At 43.3% G+C, this 16,929-nt stretch overlaps 1 protein-coding gene across 7 annotated transcripts in view; it reads left to right on the forward strand.

The window, feature by feature from the left end:
- SUSD3 (sushi domain containing 3) overlaps positions 1 to 16,563 on the forward strand; it is a 49,182-nt gene extending 32,619 nt beyond the window's left edge. For 3 of the 7 annotated variants that reach the window (XM_005305433.4, XM_042849779.2, XM_024100311.3), the window contains exon 5: positions 15,918 to 16,563. In XM_005305433.4, the coding sequence (XP_005305490.2) occupies positions 15,918 to 16,134 (217 nt within the window). In that variant the 3' untranslated portion in view covers positions 16,135 to 16,563. Of the gene's footprint in view, positions 1 to 1,845; positions 5,900 to 6,228; positions 9,655 to 15,917 lie in introns of those variants that run through there. The other 4 variants (XM_008179623.4, XM_065551011.1, XR_006174307.2 and 1 more) reach the window with 3 other exon arrangements.
- Positions 16,564 to 16,929: the final 366 nt, after the last annotated feature.

Here is a 16,929-nt window from a genome sequence, read left to right on the forward strand (position 1 = left end):
ACTGGCAGATGTATCCTACCTTTGGATGACAGAGTGCTGGTTAATCAGGATTCAGATAATCAAGTTTCCACTTTATTTCACTGATGCAGAGACAATGTGCATTCAGCATGTGTGGACTAGTTATTCAGATATAACAAAAAATCAACCAGATTTCAACTGTATCAAAATCTCCAGGTTTGAGCTAAAAGTCTGGTTGTTGCAAATGACCACTCATGTTCAGAAAGGCTGTTTCTTCTAAATGGAACTGGAAAGCATTTGACGGAGTTTGGGCAGTTATGGACACTGAGCATGACCTTTTAACAATGCAAACCAAACAAACTTTTGTATAAGTACTTACCGTGGTACATTTATATTCTCCGTTCCATAAAACGTTATTAAAGCTATAGATTTCTACAGTTTAATGCTAGTAAATGGATCTGTGTGCAGTGGAGGAGATGTGGGAATTGTCTAATGCATTATGTGGCAAATGAACCTTGAATATGACAAATGATATGCCAGCTTTATGTGTCACTTTGAAGGTTTATTTGTTGTATAATGGATTAGACAGAGTCACATCCTAACCACAGCTTACTGTTAACAGCCAGGCAGTATCAAAGGATGGCTAGGTAAGTGCAAACAGAAGCTGGCTGATGTATTATAGGATGGGTGAACATTAAAGACCCCAAATGAGGTACTAGCTTTCCCCATTGTTTCCTTTCTGTTTATAATGCAAATATACACTTGGGCAGCTTTCATTTTGGGGTATTTCCTGCCAGTGCATCAGTTGCCATGGGCATTCAAGCCTAAGTGCAGGAAATTGCTAAGCTCAGGGACAAAGTGACAGCAAATCCAACCAAAGTCACTATTAGCTTTTTGGGATCATTGAAGTAATTGACTTTATTCCCTGAGAAAACATCCTCTTCTTGGCAAGATCTGGCCTTTGATTGTAAATCAGAATTTCCCATTGTTTCCAGTGAGGAATTATGCTTAAAAAACATGGGTCGTTGTTTGGGTTTTCCCTGCTCTTGATAATGACCAAGCCATACAACACATAGACCCTCAATGGATCACAAGTTGCATGAATTTCCACCCCTCCTCCAGCATGTTTGTGTGTGGTTTTTTTATGTGAGATAAAAAAAGGGAAGTGGTTCCCTCTCGTAACTTAACCAGAGAAGCTGAGAGATGAGGCATGTGCTTATCTGAGGGAAGAGTAGTGGAGCCTTGGAGATTTATACAAGTTTTATGATAGGAATTCTTTTCTCCAAAGAAAGTCAATTCTATCACAGCAGTTGCTCCTTTGCATGATACTTAAAGTATCATAGGGTATATCTACATAGCAGTTAAACACCACGGGCTGGCCCAGGTCAGCTGACTCAGGGCTCAGGCTGCAAAATTGCTGTGTAGACTTTTGGACTCAGGCAAGTGTCCCAGAGCCTGGGCTTCAGACTAAGCTCAAACATCTACACAGCTAGTTTTAGCCCTGCAGCCTGAGACAGCTGAGGTGGGCCAGCCACAGCTGTGCCATGGGTCTTTTATTCCAGTGTAGACATAGCCTTTGAGAGACAAGGCTGAGGTAACATGTTTTATTGGACCAACTTCTGTTGGTGTCTCTCTCACCAACAAAACATGTTACCTCGCTCACCTTATCTCTCCAAACAGTGGGACCAACATGGGTCCAAGAACACTGCAAACAACTAAAGTATCTGGGAGATAGAAAGCACCTTCTTTAAGACATCTCCCCTGCCTCTTGAATATATCTTTAGCCTATTTCTGACTATCAAAAGCATTCTTACTGGACAATGGTGCAGTACAGTTTTTTCTGTCTTTGTTGAAATTTCTTTGAAAGATTGTTTGTTCTATTTTTAGATCTGGGAACAAAAATAGTTTAAGAAAAAAAAGAAGAAAACCCCACATTGCTATTTGACAGAACAGACATTTTTTTATGGCTCATGAAATAACTTTAAGCAAGTCAGCATCAAGCTTTTGTCAGAGTGATCCCACAATTTTCACCTATGCTTAGAATAGGAAATCAGTGTGACCACTGTGTAGTGTGGGTTGGCAGCTGTTGCCTTTAATGGTGACCGCTGTACATGGAAGGAACCACATTCTGACCTTGGATACACGTGAACAAGACACACGGAAGTGATGGGAGAGATGCACATACGTACGTGAGATCAGCATGTGAGTCAATGTGAGGTGCATGTTAGCAATTGCCATCTGTGCCATCCAGCTGCTATTTGAAAGAAAACAACAGTGTGGTGGTTACTAATACTTATTTTAATAAAGCCACGTGCCTCTAAGCTCCATATGTTGGCAACATGACCAGTCTCTTGTAATATTCCGATGACTGACTAGTGTCTGAATAATTTACAGCCACTTACAGGGAGGATGTGCCACATAAGAAGGGAATGAAACGTTTGTTTTCTCAGGATTTGATGGTAGGGGATGGAGGAAGGAGAGAGTGTGTGGTTAATGGTGTATAACAGGGAGCACAGTGAAAAGGGAGTTGGGATATTTTACCTTGGATGAAGACATGGGAGAAGGAGTGTGGCCCTGGGCCATGCACACAGCCCAAAGCAATGTGAGTGAACCTCAACTGCACCTACAGTGAGGAGTACAAGGTCATCAGTACAGGAGGAGCCCAGTTCAAAGAGAGGAGAGATGCCCCTACAAACAGCAAAAGGTGTGTGCACCTCTGATGCAAGGGCAGTAGCAGAGGTAGTTAGGGGTTGTCTGCACAGTGAAATTGACCAGAAGATCGGTTCCAGAATTAGTCTCCACTCATGGTGTTATTCTGGAATAGATATTCCACTTTAAATTCACACTCTACCTTACTCCAGAATAACAGCCCAGGGGAGATAACACCCTTAGACCAACATTCCCCCTTCATCCACAGCCAGGATCCCTGCTGGCTGTTTAACAGATGCTAGAAAAGTATGACTCTGCAGGTGAGCCATGCAAGCTACACACCACACATGGACAGGCACAAGCCTGAATATTAGCAAAGGGAAGTTTAATAAAAGCTGGCAGTCTCCACTGCAAGGTGCAAAGATATCTGAGAGATTAAAGTGAGTGTCAGTGAGAGATCATATTAAAGTAATGGGAACCAAAAGGAAAAATGAAACCACTTCCCTCCACCCAAGCATAGCTGTAGGGCCACCTATAAAGGAGCAGTGAATTCCAGATGCTGTTCAGCTGAATAAAAACTAGAGCTGGGACAAGGCAAATTATTTTGGCCTTGGATTCACAGACTGTAGGAACAGGGAGAAGTTTCCTTGGCTCATTTGTGATTGCCAAACTGAAACAACACTCTCCTTCACCCCTTTTCAGTGATTCCAGCCATTCTTCTAGGGATTTCAAGAAGAATCAACTAATGAACTTGCATAACGTGGCACTACGATAGGAAACTCGCTACAGTAGCTAGGGTACACAGTAAACCATCCTCCCTGTGCATATGAAAATATCCAGTAAACTCAGAACACTCTGCTGCGCATGCCTTGCTACCACCAAACCAGGAGTGTGCCATCCATTAGCCCTACCACTGGAAAAACAGATACAGTTAGAAGTAGGAAAGCCTGCACTAGGTGGGAATTCAGTTTGCATTAACATCCAGATTATGGTATGAAATAACCAAACTACAGGAAGCCTCCATAGCCCTCAGTCTCAGCACACGTCCCCTCATTTTATCCCCCGGAATAGCCCCTTCCTTGACAAGGAAAGAGCTGTGGCTTTGGCTGGTGAGGACAGGTGGCCTGCTTTCTCCCCTCTTCAGGGATTTTTTGAAGATCACAGCAGACCAATTGCCTTCTATCACCTTTAAGAAACATATCTGCTGTCTCTCTCCTTCAGGTTTGAGCAGACAAGCCCAGGTTGCTTCTGCTCACCCTTTGGAGTGAGGCTCAGCTAATCAGCCCACCTGGAGAAGTGTCTTGTAACAAAATCCAGTCCACCCACTTCAGCAATGCCTCCCAAGGAGCTGCATTTAAACATGATGTTTTTTTTTTCTTTTTCTAACATGAACATTTTTGGAGGAAATGCTGCATTTGTGTAGAAACATTGACAACAACCCAAAAACTCAAACCAGGAAATGTGGAGTGTTTGGAGTTTGAGGTGGATTCTTTTTTACAGCTCTCTTGCTTGTTTTCAGATGTACTGTTGTCACCAGTTAGCTGAACTGACTGCTGGAGTGTGTCAAGTGAAATGGAAAAACCCATGTCTGTGACTACACTTGAAAGTCCTCCTATGCAGCTGGTACATATTACCAAGCCAAAATCTCTGCATCTGGGCCACAGATTGCTGTACACCCACAGAAGTTATTTTTAGTGCTTGTCTCTGAAAGATCGTGAAATTCGGTCCTGGGTCCTTTCCAACTACAGGGTGTCAGCCAGTACGCATTATCAGGGTCGTAAGCAAAAAGCAGATAAGGAATATCCAATAAAAAATGTCCAAGAGAAATGAGTGGAGAAAAACAAGATGTGCTTGGGAATTTGAGGCAAATGTGTATAAGTGATGACGCAAAATCAGTGACATGAGCTCCCAACATTTGTCCGCGCAGAAATCCCAGCTATGCTCTCTCTTCCACTAAAATACGGAGTCTGTAAAGGGCCAGGTTCTCTACTGCCCTGTGTCTTGTGTAAAGGGTTGGAGGAAAGGCACATATTTAGGCCAGGAAATTAGAAAGCCAGAGGACAGAATGCTAAGGCAAAGGGCAGCATGGCTGAGAGATTTTTACAGAAGCAGGAAGTATGGTGCTGCAGATTTACTCCAGTGAGAGAAGGGAAGGTCTTTCTTCCAGTGCGGGGAGCTAAGCTGATCTAAAGTTTTGGTAGCAGGGAAAAAAATAAGCAGAGGATAACAAAAGACACAAAATGAGGCTAAAAGCTCAACAGCAGAAAGCTATCGAGATGGAAGGTCCATTGATGGAAAAATCAAATGGGGCAAAATGCTGTACAGTTAGTAGCAATTTACCACCAGACTGCAAGAGATCCTTGAAGGCCAATCTGCCCTGAGGAGATTCCCGCAATGCCAGGAAGTGCTGCTGGAGTTAACACGGTGTCTGGGTTTTCATTACTACATGCCCTTGCTTACAGGATAAGTGTAGTGTTGCCACAGGTATGGCTGAAAGGGCAATTGCATTCTAAGGGTCTGCTCCAGTTTCCATTGAATTAGAGCCAGATCCTTGCCCCGAGCTAAATCCCCTGTATGCTGCTCTAAAGGGACAGCTCGGGATTCCTCTAATATAAAGGAAGCCTCTGGATGTGTAAAGTCAGCCTACCTGGCTTAGTGTCACCCCCTTGTCCTGCACCCGCCACATAGGTGGTATATTGGGTATTGGGGCATGGCCTCAACGCTGCTGCTCTAAGTTCTGCAGGAGCTGAACCGGCCTCCAGTTGCCCCCAAGATTGGGTGAGCAGAAAGGGGTCCTACTGCCACCTCTGCCCTCCCTACCTCAGCTCACCTGAGAATGCAGACCTTTGTGCGGGTGCAGAATCGGGCCCCTCTTCTCAGGCTCTGCTTTTAGATCATTTGGTCTGAAATGTCTCTCCATGGTGAGTTCAAGGGTGGCTTATTTGGGGGAGTCTGAAGGAGTCTAGCTCTTTCCCCCCGTTATCTGAAAATACAAAAAAAATCTCCAGTGTTTTTCCACACGAACAGGCTTGTCTGGGCGCTGTTTTGCATTCAGATAATACATTGGCGATTTTACACCCACAAAAGCTGAAAACAATTATGAGCCAAATCAGCTGGGGGGAAGAATTTAATCAGAAAAATGTGAATGATAATTGGGAATCATTTAAGAATATCTTACTAGATGTCCAGAAAGCCACAATCCCGCAATTGAGGAAGAAGGCTATACTTGTTAAAAAAGCGAACTGGTTTATAGGGGAAGTAAAGGCAACTATAAAAAAATTAAAATAAAAAATATAACAAATAGAAGAAAGGGTAATTTGATACTAATGAATATAAATCAGTAGAAAGGAACTGTAGAAATGTGATAAGGGAAGCCAAGGGACACCAGGAGAAATCTATAGCCAACAGAGTTAAGGACAATAAGGAGGGGTTAAAAAAAATTAGGAATAAAAAGAATGCTGACAATTATATTGATCCATTACTAGGTGGAAAAGGCAGAATTATCAATAATAATGCTGAAAAGAAAGAAGTGTTCAATAAATATTTCAGTTCTGTATTTGGGAAAAAGTAGATGATATAATGTCATCATATTGTGATAACATTCTTTTTCTATTCCATTAGTATCTCTGGAGGACAATAAAAAGAAGCTACTAAAGTAAGACATTTTTTAAATCAGCAGGTTCAGATAACCTGCATCCAAGAGTCTTAAAAGAACTGGCTGATGAGCTTCCTAGACTGTTAATGCTGATTTTCAATAAGTCTTGGAACACTGGGGAAGTTTTGAAAGAAAACGAATGGGCCAATTTTTAAAAAGGATAAATGGGATGACCTGGGTAATTATAGATCCATCAGCCTGACATTGATCCTGGGCAAGATAATGAAGCGGCTGATATGGGACTCAATAAAGGATTAAAGAAGGATAATGTAATTAATGCAAATCTAGATAGGTATATGGAAAACAGATCCAGTCAAACTAACTTGATTATTTTTCTGAGATTGCAAGTTTGCTTGAAAAAGGTAATCGTGTTGGTGTAATATACTTGGACTTCTCTAAGGCTTTTGACTTGGTACTGCACAACATTTTGATTTAAAAAAAAACCTAGAACCATCTAAAGTTAACATGGCACATATTAAATGGATTACAAACTGTCTCATAATGTAACTGTAAACAGGGCGTCACCATCAAACAGTGTATTTCTAGTGGAGTCCCGCAGGGATCAGTTCTTGGGCCTATGCTATTTAACAATTTTATCAATGACCTGGAAGAAAAGATAAAATCATCACGGATAAAGTGTGCAAATGACACAAAAATTGGGGGAGTGGTAAATAATCAACAGGACAGGTCACTGAGTCAGAGAGGTGTGGATAGCATGGTAAATTGGCTACAAGCAAACTGGGTGTAATTTATGGCTAAATGTAAATATATACCTCTGGGAACAAAGAATCTAGGCCATACTTACAGGATGGGCAACTGTATCCTGGGAAGCAGTGAGTCTGAAAAAGATTTGGGGGTCATGGTGGATAATCAGCTGAACATGAGTTCGTAGTGTGACGCTGTGACCAAAAGAGCTGATGCGATCCTGGGATATATAAACAGGGGAATTTTGAGTAGGAGTGGAGAGGTTATTTTACGTCTTTATTTGGCACTAGTGTGACTGCTGCTGGAATCCTGTGTCCAGTTCTGGTCCCCACAATACAAGAAGGATGTTGATAAATTGGTGGAGAGGGTTCATAGAAGAATGCTGAGACTGAATAAAGGACTAGAGAACATGCCTTGTAAGGATAAACTGAAGGAGCTCAATCTATTTAGCTTAACAAAGAAAAGGTTAAGGGGTGACTTGATTACAGTCTGTAAGTAGCTACATGGAGAACAAATATTTATTAATGGGTTTTCAATCTAGCAGAGAAAAGTACAACATGATCTAATAGCTGGAAGTTGGAGCTAGACAAATTCAGACTGGAAATAAGGTGTAAATTTTTAACAGTGAGAGTAATTAACCATTGGAACACTTTACCAAGTGTCATGGTGGATTCTCCATTATGGACAATTTTTAAATCAAGATTGGATGTCTTTCTAAAAGATCTCTAGGAATTATTTTGAGGAAGTTCTATGGCCTGTGTTCTACAAGAGATCAGACTAGATTATCACAATGGTCCCTTCTGGTCTTAGAATCTATGAAAGTCAGGATGTTGCAAAAAAAGAACAGGAGCACTTGTGGCACCTTAGAGACTAACAAATTTATTAGAGCATAAGCTTTCGTGGACTACAGCCCACTTCTTCGGATGTTCCAAGTTATGCTTCCCATAGCACTCAGAACTTGGCCATATTTCACTTTTATTAAGGCATAAATGTCAATTCAAAGGGTTTGGTCCTGCAGATCCGTTGTCACTTTGAGAGGGTGATGCAGCCGCTAGATGCCATTTGCACAATGCTGGGACCACTGGATCATGTACATGCAAATTACATGTCCGCCCACAGCTATCCTCTCTTGTCTAGTTGCGAGGCAGTACTTAAGTGACAGGGAGGCCATCACACATGGCTGTGTGAGGAGATGCACAATTGGATGCAATGCTAATAAAACAAAACAAGTGATGGTGTCACCTCATGTGCTTAATATTGTATTACAGGGAGTGTGCAGTGAAATGGTTACAAGTAGCACATGACTAGTTTGATACCACTGCCTGTAACTCAGGGTAGGTCCACACTTAACACATTGCAGGGGTGCAGCTGTGCCGCTGTGGTGCTTTAGTGAAGACACAAATATGCCAATGGAAGAGCTTCTCCCATCGGCGTAGTTAATCCACCTCCGCGAGAGGCAGTAGCTACATCAACAGGAGAAGCCCTCCTGTCAACATAATGGTGTCTGCACTGGATGGACTTTTCATACCCCTGAGCTACATAGTTATATCGATGTAAGTTTATAGTGTAGGCCTGGCCCAGGAAAGTTATGTAAATATGTGATGTGACAGGGCAATTTCCTGCGATATCTATGGGAGACCATATTGTATTAAGTATAAGAATAGTTTATGTATCATTGTAGACCAGGGATGGTATGCACTTCCCAGGGAGAGAGCTACCACAGCACCTCCAGGAAGTAAAAACAGTAGGAGATGGTTAAGGCAAATCACTCGGGTTGTAACATCTTGAGTGAGGTACTGCCTGTGATACTGCACCACATATTCTTCACAGTGATATTATTATGATTTGATTATGACATAATTATGATGTATTTTATGCAAGATACGTCACATGAGATGTCATTGGAAAAGTTATGATTTGCTGACTATGATTGTCCTATTTATATGCATGTATCATTTTTGTATCGGAAGTTATGAATATTGACTATGTATCTGTATTTCAAATATAGTTACACCCGGGTAGCACCCACTAGACAAGATGCTTTCAGTCTAGATAGTGGGTGGGAAAGGGCCTAGTCAGGGCAATGGGCCATTAGGAAAAACAATAGGCCTTAGGAGAAGCTTATCTCCCACCTAGGGAGCCTTCCTATGAATGCTACAGACAGCCTCCAAGTAATGGCTGCTATGAATCTACAAGGACATGTGATGAGACCACATGTCTCTAGACTCCATCTTGGGATGTCTGTATTTTTCCACAGACTGGTCTGGGAACCAAGCTGTGTGAACAAAGGGTTCCCTCCATAAGCAAAGGCTATATAAGGCAGGGAGTGACATCACCTGGTGTTCTTCACTCCCCTCACAAGAAGGTTCCTGGAAACACCTGAGGAACAAAGACTGAACTGGGGGAAGTGCTAGACCCAGGCTAAAGGGATTCCTAGCCTGTGAATGAAACACCTGGGGATTCCAAGCTGTAAAGCAAGTGCAGCTTGCCCCTTAAGAATCTGCAGTCTGCTTGTATCATCTCTTAGGATGGGTCTGCTATTCATATCCAATCTATTTAGTATATTACGCTTAGTTTGTGTTTCTTGTTTATTTGCTAGGTAATCTGCTTTGACCTGTTTGCTATCACTTATAATCACTCACAGTCTATCTTTTGTAGTTAATAAACTTGTTTTTGCTTTATCTAAACCAGTGAGTTGGAGTGAAGTGTGTGGAAATCATAACTCAGGGGCAAAGGCTGTTACATATTCCTCTCCGCATTGAGGGAAGGGGTGAATTTTATGAGCTTACGCTGTATAGTTCCACGTGCAGTGCAAGATGGTATAATTTTGGGTTTATACTCCAGAGGGGGTGTGTGCCTAAGGAGCTGGGAGTTGCCTTAGCTGTAGCCTTCCTATGCAGTGGCTGGTCAGAGAGCCTGCATGTAACTGCAGCTGGGTGTGTCCCTACCTGTATGTATGCTGGTGAAAGTGCAGGCTGGAGGGCTCTGCAGCTTGTCACAGCAGTACAGTGTGAGAGAGAGCCCAGACTGGTGGGTCAGGGGGTTCAGTGGTACCCCAGTCCCAGACTGCACCCCAGGGGTGACAACCTATCACACCGCCTCCTGGGAAGGCTCACATATTCTGGTTCAAACTGGACTCTTCAGAGACCAACAGACAAAGAAAGGTCTTTTAAGCCCGTGCTTAAACTGACTCGGGGCCTTCAATCTGGTTCCTGATTTTAAAAACTGATATGAACGTGTAAGAACAGGGAAAACCCACTTGTGGGGTTTGAAGGACTGACCCCTACCAGAACCCCATGTTGGAGTTGGGGGTGACCTCTGGTAAGCTTTCTAATATGTGTGTAGGTTCTTTTATTGTCTTTATATACTTTCTCTGTAATGCTTTTACCTTAGCAATAAATGTGTTTGCTTAGGAGAAGCTGTGTGGTAACTTGTAACTGCTGGCAATACACTGCCATAGCCCTTGGAGAGAAAGCAAAGCACAGGTGTTCCCTTGCTGGAGGTATTGCAATGCAGATCAGGGAGCTGTGGAGCCTTAAAAACCCTGGTTGGAAAGGAGTGAGATGCAGGTCTTCCCTCAGGAGAGATGACATCTGAGAGCTGGAAACCTTTAAGTGGGTGACCATGGAGGGGGAACACTGGTGCAGTTACTCTGAAACTGTGACACATGATACTGGGCTGAACATTTCTTTTAAAAAGTCAAGGATACTTGCCCAATTAAAATGACCTCTTAGAGCTTGGTGTGTAACTTAACTGGGCTTCATTGTCATTTAAAAAATCTATGGCCCTCCTTCTGCAACTGCTACATGTGCTCAGTACACCCCTTGAAGCCAGTGAAAGCTGCTTCCGTGCAGCAGATGTTGATTCAGATCCACTGATGCTAAGAGAAAGAGGAAATTGGCAGCTGAGAATTTAAGCTCCAGTAGAGAGGTAGGGTAGTGATGCCCCCTTAATGGTATGCAGGTTAATATTATGCATATTACTGTGGATCTAGACATCCTAGAGTCTAGAGCTGGATGAATACCACCCCCCTCACTGAACCAGCCACAGCAGGATTTAGCCATGAGAGTTTTAGTATTGAAGCCAAGAACAGCTCGTCTCAGGCCCTTGCACAGGTGGGCAGGGCGAGGAACCAAAGTGGGTGCAAGATCTACAGACAATAGCAGTCTGGGGAGTGCGGGGATGGCTTTCTTGCCCCAAATGATCACAAAAAGGAGGAGGCAGACCTATGTCCGCTCTTTTCTCCATTACCATCCTATAGACTTGGCCAGGAACATTGGGGGAAGTAGGCTGCAGCATCCCAGCCAGTGTTTCCCCCATTGGGGTGATATAGTTCTGCACCACTCCACCCCCAATGTGGGTCAGTGGTTAAATCCCACAGTATGGCCCCCAAATGGGGCACTTCAAATCAATCGTATCCAATCCAATCACGGTCTTGGGACGACTGGGCAAAGGGGTATGTGATTTGTAGCTCAAATCTGGGAATGCCCCAAAATATATACTATTCTTGTCCCCTCTCCATTTCCATCCCCCAATATGGCTATGCCTTCAGAGAGACGCATGGGCTAGTCCGGGTTTGAACATGGACCTAGGAATCAGGGTCTTCAGAGTTCTCGTTATGGCTTTGGCAATGATGCCCTCTGTGATCGTGGGCAACTCACTCCCACTTCCTGCCTCAGTTTTCCAGCTGTAAAAGGGAGAAGATAACATCCCCTACCTTGTAACAATGGTAAAGCACTCGCCATGTGAAAAGTGCTAGATATATATTTGCTAAATTATATTAATTTTCTTCCTTGCCTTAATATACTGTTGCAACTAATGCTGTGTGTGTGTGTATTTGTATTTCAGAAAAGGTTCCATTATTGTTTTCGTAATGGCTCCATTATTATCAATGCAAAGTCACCTGACATAAAACAAGAGAAAATTCCATCCACTCCCATTAGAAATCATTCCGTTGCCAACAACAGACAGGAAATACAAAATGTACTTATGATGTCCCACTGTGCTGGAGTTCTCTCATTGCAAGGAGGTCCTATTAGCTTTCTCATCCCCTGCAGCTAGGAACAATTCTCAACTCTCACAAAGGAGAATTCATTCAATTCATCTAACAGCCATTGAGGCACGGTTCTGTATATTACTCGTTTCTACTGGTATAGGCCGTGTCTATATCTCCATTCCCCCCCCCCCCATTACACCAGCCCCGTGGACTGTATAATCTTGTTTTTTCTAATATTGTTCAGGAGCTGTAGCATGTGCTGCCTGTTTATTTTATATTCTACTAGAAATAGATTTGAGAAGAGAATGCAAACATCAGCAACAACAACAAAAAACCCAGGCAAATGAACCCTCGGCATCTGTCCTTTCCAAATTTAAAGTCAAACATGGCCATGTGAGAATATCAGTATCCAGTGTTACCGTGTTTGGTGTTATTTTCAAGTAAGCGCTAAGATGAGCAGGTGTTATGAGCCCAAATCACTCACTAAGAGTATATCTATGTTGCAATTAAAAACCTATGGCTGGGCCATGCCAGCTGACTCGCGCTTGCAGGGTTCAGGCTGAGGGGCTGTTTAATTGTGGTGTAGACATTCGTGCTTGAGCTCTAGGACCCTGCGAGGTGGGAGGGTCCCAGAGCTTGGGCCGAGCCAGAGCATCTACACTGCAATTGAACAGTCCCTTAGCGTGAGCCCCACAAGCCCGAGTCAGCTGGCACAGGCCGCACTGGTGTCTCATTGCAGTGTAGACATACCCGAAAAGAATTTGGAATATTCCAGCTGGAGTCTGGAATGAAGGACTGTTGACGTACAAAAGGGGGTCACCCATGTTATGCTGCTTGCACACAATGGAGGGAGCACCAGTGAACAAAAGTACAAAGTGAAACTCATGTTTCATAGATCAGTATAAATTCACAGGAATCAGTCTCCACCCGATGCACATGCCTGTAGCTCTTGTTAACGCTGGGCCCAGTCCTGCCACCTCTGCTCAGTCCTTACTCAGGCAAAATGCCCACTGACTTCACTGATCCCACTGACTTTTGCAAGGACTGCAGGATTTAGTCCAACACACTATGAGTGTTTTCCTTCAGGACATGTGCATTTGTACATTTTTAACATTAGTAGGACACCCCTAGAGAGGCAGCAGCTAATGCTCCGATATTTGGTTGCACTCCACTTTTCCACCCAAAGCATCTCCTGGTGGAGAATGACTACATAATCATCGAAGGCCAATTCCCAGTCTGGCTGAAGTCAATGGGAGTTTGCTACTGAGTGAAATGGGCTCAGGTGTTGTTCCTGTAGAATAACCAGGTGGTGCACAGTGATGATCTAACTACAGTCTTCAGGGAAATTTTTTAAAATCACAGGGCTTTAGTGGTGCAGCTCCCACGACCTCCATGGGAGGCAGGCTGCAGCTACTAAATCCCCACACACAAAGCTTTATAGAATAGCTTCACAATGGGATCCGCTGCAAAAGTAAGCTCTACATTAAATGCACAAAGGCCAAAAATAGCTTGTTTTGAAAGCTCTTTGCTGCAATGTTAACCTGGTCCCTTGACAGGTCTTGCAAATGTAAGCATTCTGCACTCCATGCAACAACTTGCAGACACAGGTATATTTTACAGAGTTCCTCTCCTCTTCACCCATCCCAAACTCTGTTAGGCCAGAGGGAGAAAGAAGAAACTTTCTCCTTCTCCTCCTCTGTACTTGCTGTTTTGATGAGATTGTTTTCCCTTATAACTACTTCCTATCACCTCAAGAGCATTGAGTGGAGCTGCTGGCACTAAAAAAAGCATTTGTCCTTGGCAACATATGGTGCCCAATTGTGATGCTGCCAGTAACTGGTTTTTTTTCATGGGCATTTCTAGCACTTGATTAGAAAGTCTTTACAATGTTATGCTCTGCATCAGCATGCAGTATCAGCATTTGAATCTTGTATTTTTGTAGCACTTCGTTCTTGCATGGGTAAGTAATCTCCACACCCCAGCCATACTTCCTGCCAGTGGAACGCTTATTTCCTCTCTCGATACACAAACTTAACTCAGCGGAAGGGTGGCGGTGCTTTCAGAGCCACGGCTCCAACTCTGATATGCTTCAGAAAGATTTTCTGAAGTGCTTGCCCTGGTTTAAATGAGGTGAAGGAAAGTCACTTCTGCTTGAAAATCAGGATGGGATCTTTCATGTCAATAAGCAGAACCTTTTTGTCATTTCCCTATGCATGGTTTTGAAAAATAAATAGGGTGAAAAATAACTCCTGCCTTTCAAGGGTGTGGGGGGAGGTGGAATTTACAAGGGGTAGTTAGCCCTCTGGCATAAGGGAATCCATGCAGAGGCGGGGCAAGAAGGTTTGGTCTGCTCATGTGCTAAGGGAACCCTATTGCTAGGGCCCTACCAAATTCACAGTCCATTTTGGTCAATTTCACAGTCATAGGATTTTAAAAATCATAAATTTCATGGTTTCAGATATTTAAATCTGAAATTTCACAGTATTGTAACTGGGGGGGGTCCCAACCCAAAACTGTGTCGTGGGGGTGGGAGGTGTGGCAAGGCTATTGTAGGGGGGTCATGGTATTGCCCCCCTTATTTCTGTGCTGCTGCCTTCAGAGCGGGGTGGCCGGAGGGCAGCAGCTTGTCAGGCGCCCTGCTCTGAAGGCAGTGCCACTGCCAGCAGCAGCGCAGAAGTAAGGGTGGCAATGCCATACCGTGCTGCCCTCACTTCTGCGCTGCTGCTGGCGGCAGCGCTGCCTTCCGAGCTGGATTCTCGGACAGCAGTCAACTCTCTCCAGCTGCCCAACTCTGTGAAATCTGGTCTCCCCTACAATAGCCAGATTTCATGGAGGAGATCAGATTTCAGGGTCCACAATGCATTTTTCACAGCTGTGAATTTGGTAGGGCCCTACCTATGGCGGTTCGACTCCCACTGCCTGCATAGACGGGGGGGATGCTATCTCCTTGGCACCATTCCTAGCCACAAGCTTCCTAAAAGCCCTTCTGCATTATCTCCATCTGGAAGGGGGTGGAGCTAGAGGTTAGTGGAGCAGGGACAGCTGCTGTGCCCCAGGGCAGTCTCCTCCTCAGCCCATGAGCAGGTATCCAAGCAGGTGTCCTAGCCGGAGCTGATACGGGCAGCATTAACCCTTTCATGGCTGCTACTGAATAGCCACAAGGGGACTCCTGTGCGTGTATTAGTGTGCAAGCAGAGAGAGGGCCTTACGGCTTGTCTGCCTGTGAAAGTTGTACAACCCTGCCCCCTCCGTGTAGGTACAGTTATACCAGTAAAACAGTGCTGATACCAGGATAGCTTATTCCCGTATGGGAAGGAGACTAAACTATACCAGTGTACGGCACCTTTGCACCAGTATAACTGCATCCACGCTGGGCATGACATGAGGATTAATTCCCGAGTTCATGGGCATGTTGAATTTCATTCATCGCTGTTGCCACTGGCTATAATGGCACTCCAGGCACATTCAGACATCATGAATTACTACACCGGAAAGACTTTTAGCCAGAGAGGAAAGGGCCAATGAGTGAGTGTAACTGTAATTTATGCCCATTTTAAGGCTGCTTCATGTTTCCAGAACAGTGTAAAGGGACTTGAAGGTACCTGAGAATCAATCCCATAGTGTAGGCAACTACCATGATTTGTCAGTAGGGCAGTTAAGAAAACTGCAACAAAATTCAAAAAGAGATGTCCGCCCCCCAACCCCCGTTACAGCGGCAGGTAACAGTTGTTTTCAAGCTGTGCCTCCTTCACAATTATGCAACTCTCCCAGCTTCAGCTGAGAGACAATTATTTGCCCCATCACTGCCCACTGTTTTAATGCTAGAGCAAGCAGTCCATGTACCACAGCACAGATTGTTTGGTAAATGTTTGATGTGCAAATAAAATGGAATTGAAAATTCTGACTCTGCTAAAGCAAGTAAAACCCAGCTAACTTTCGCCTTCTTACTTGCAGATTCCACCAAGAATGGACTAGGGACATCGCAGCTTCTGCGTGTTGCAGAGAAAATGACTGTCAGCCCAAGTTCAACACAAGCGATAGTGCACCTATTAAACAATTACTGCCAGAACGTAACGTTCCAATACATACAGTGAGTACAATACATGTTGCTGAGGTCTATAGACATGATAAGGATATTTATAAGAAACCCGTCTCTCGTATACCTGGATAATCAATGTCAGAAACAAATAATTTGCTGTGTTGGACCAAAATGAAATATGGTTAGAAATACGTGCCTTAAAGACTGCGTAGAAAACTACTTAATTATTCTTATGAATCTGAAAATTTTATACATCAAGATTATTTTAAAATGCTTCCAGATTTAACTTAAATAAAATAATGAATGTTGATGCTTACAATAAGTAGCCATTCTCTACAAAGTGCTAAATATCATGGCAAGAATATAATATTCTCCTGTACATACCATAGAGAGAAATGGTAACTATTTGTATATTTGCTTCATGTAAAGTCTCTGACAACAACTACACATTCATATGACTGCAAACTTAACCTGCGTTCTTTTTGTAACCATGCCAGAAAAAAAACGTATTTTTGCACACTAGTCTGAGAATTACAATAAAGATTTCTTTTTAATGAAAAAGCATTGTCATTTTATTTGAGAATGGCATTACTAGTTAACTCACCCATTCTAGGTATATACAGGACCTCATTGTTCATATTAGAATATATATGTTCTTGTTTTTCCAGTTTGGATAATTAAGGAACTGCTCTGGTTCTTATTTTGTAGTTACAATATAGTTGTTCTCCACGTTCAAACTGAGTTCTTATTTGTTCTCTCATCAGAAAAATAATAGGAATTGTTGCCACTTTCCAGCCCTTATAAAATATGATTGTAAGGCAAGCCCTGACAATAGACTTAATTTGTGACCTCATTATGAAGAATTCAGATGTTTCACTACATCCTTCCCCCCCCCCCCACCAAATTTTGAAAGACTTGTAGTTATTT

This window comes from Chrysemys picta, chromosome 7 (genome assembly GCF_011386835.1).
Source record: "Chrysemys picta bellii isolate R12L10 chromosome 7, ASM1138683v2, whole genome shotgun sequence".
Lineage (NCBI taxonomy): Eukaryota > Metazoa > Chordata > Testudines > Emydidae > Chrysemys > Chrysemys picta.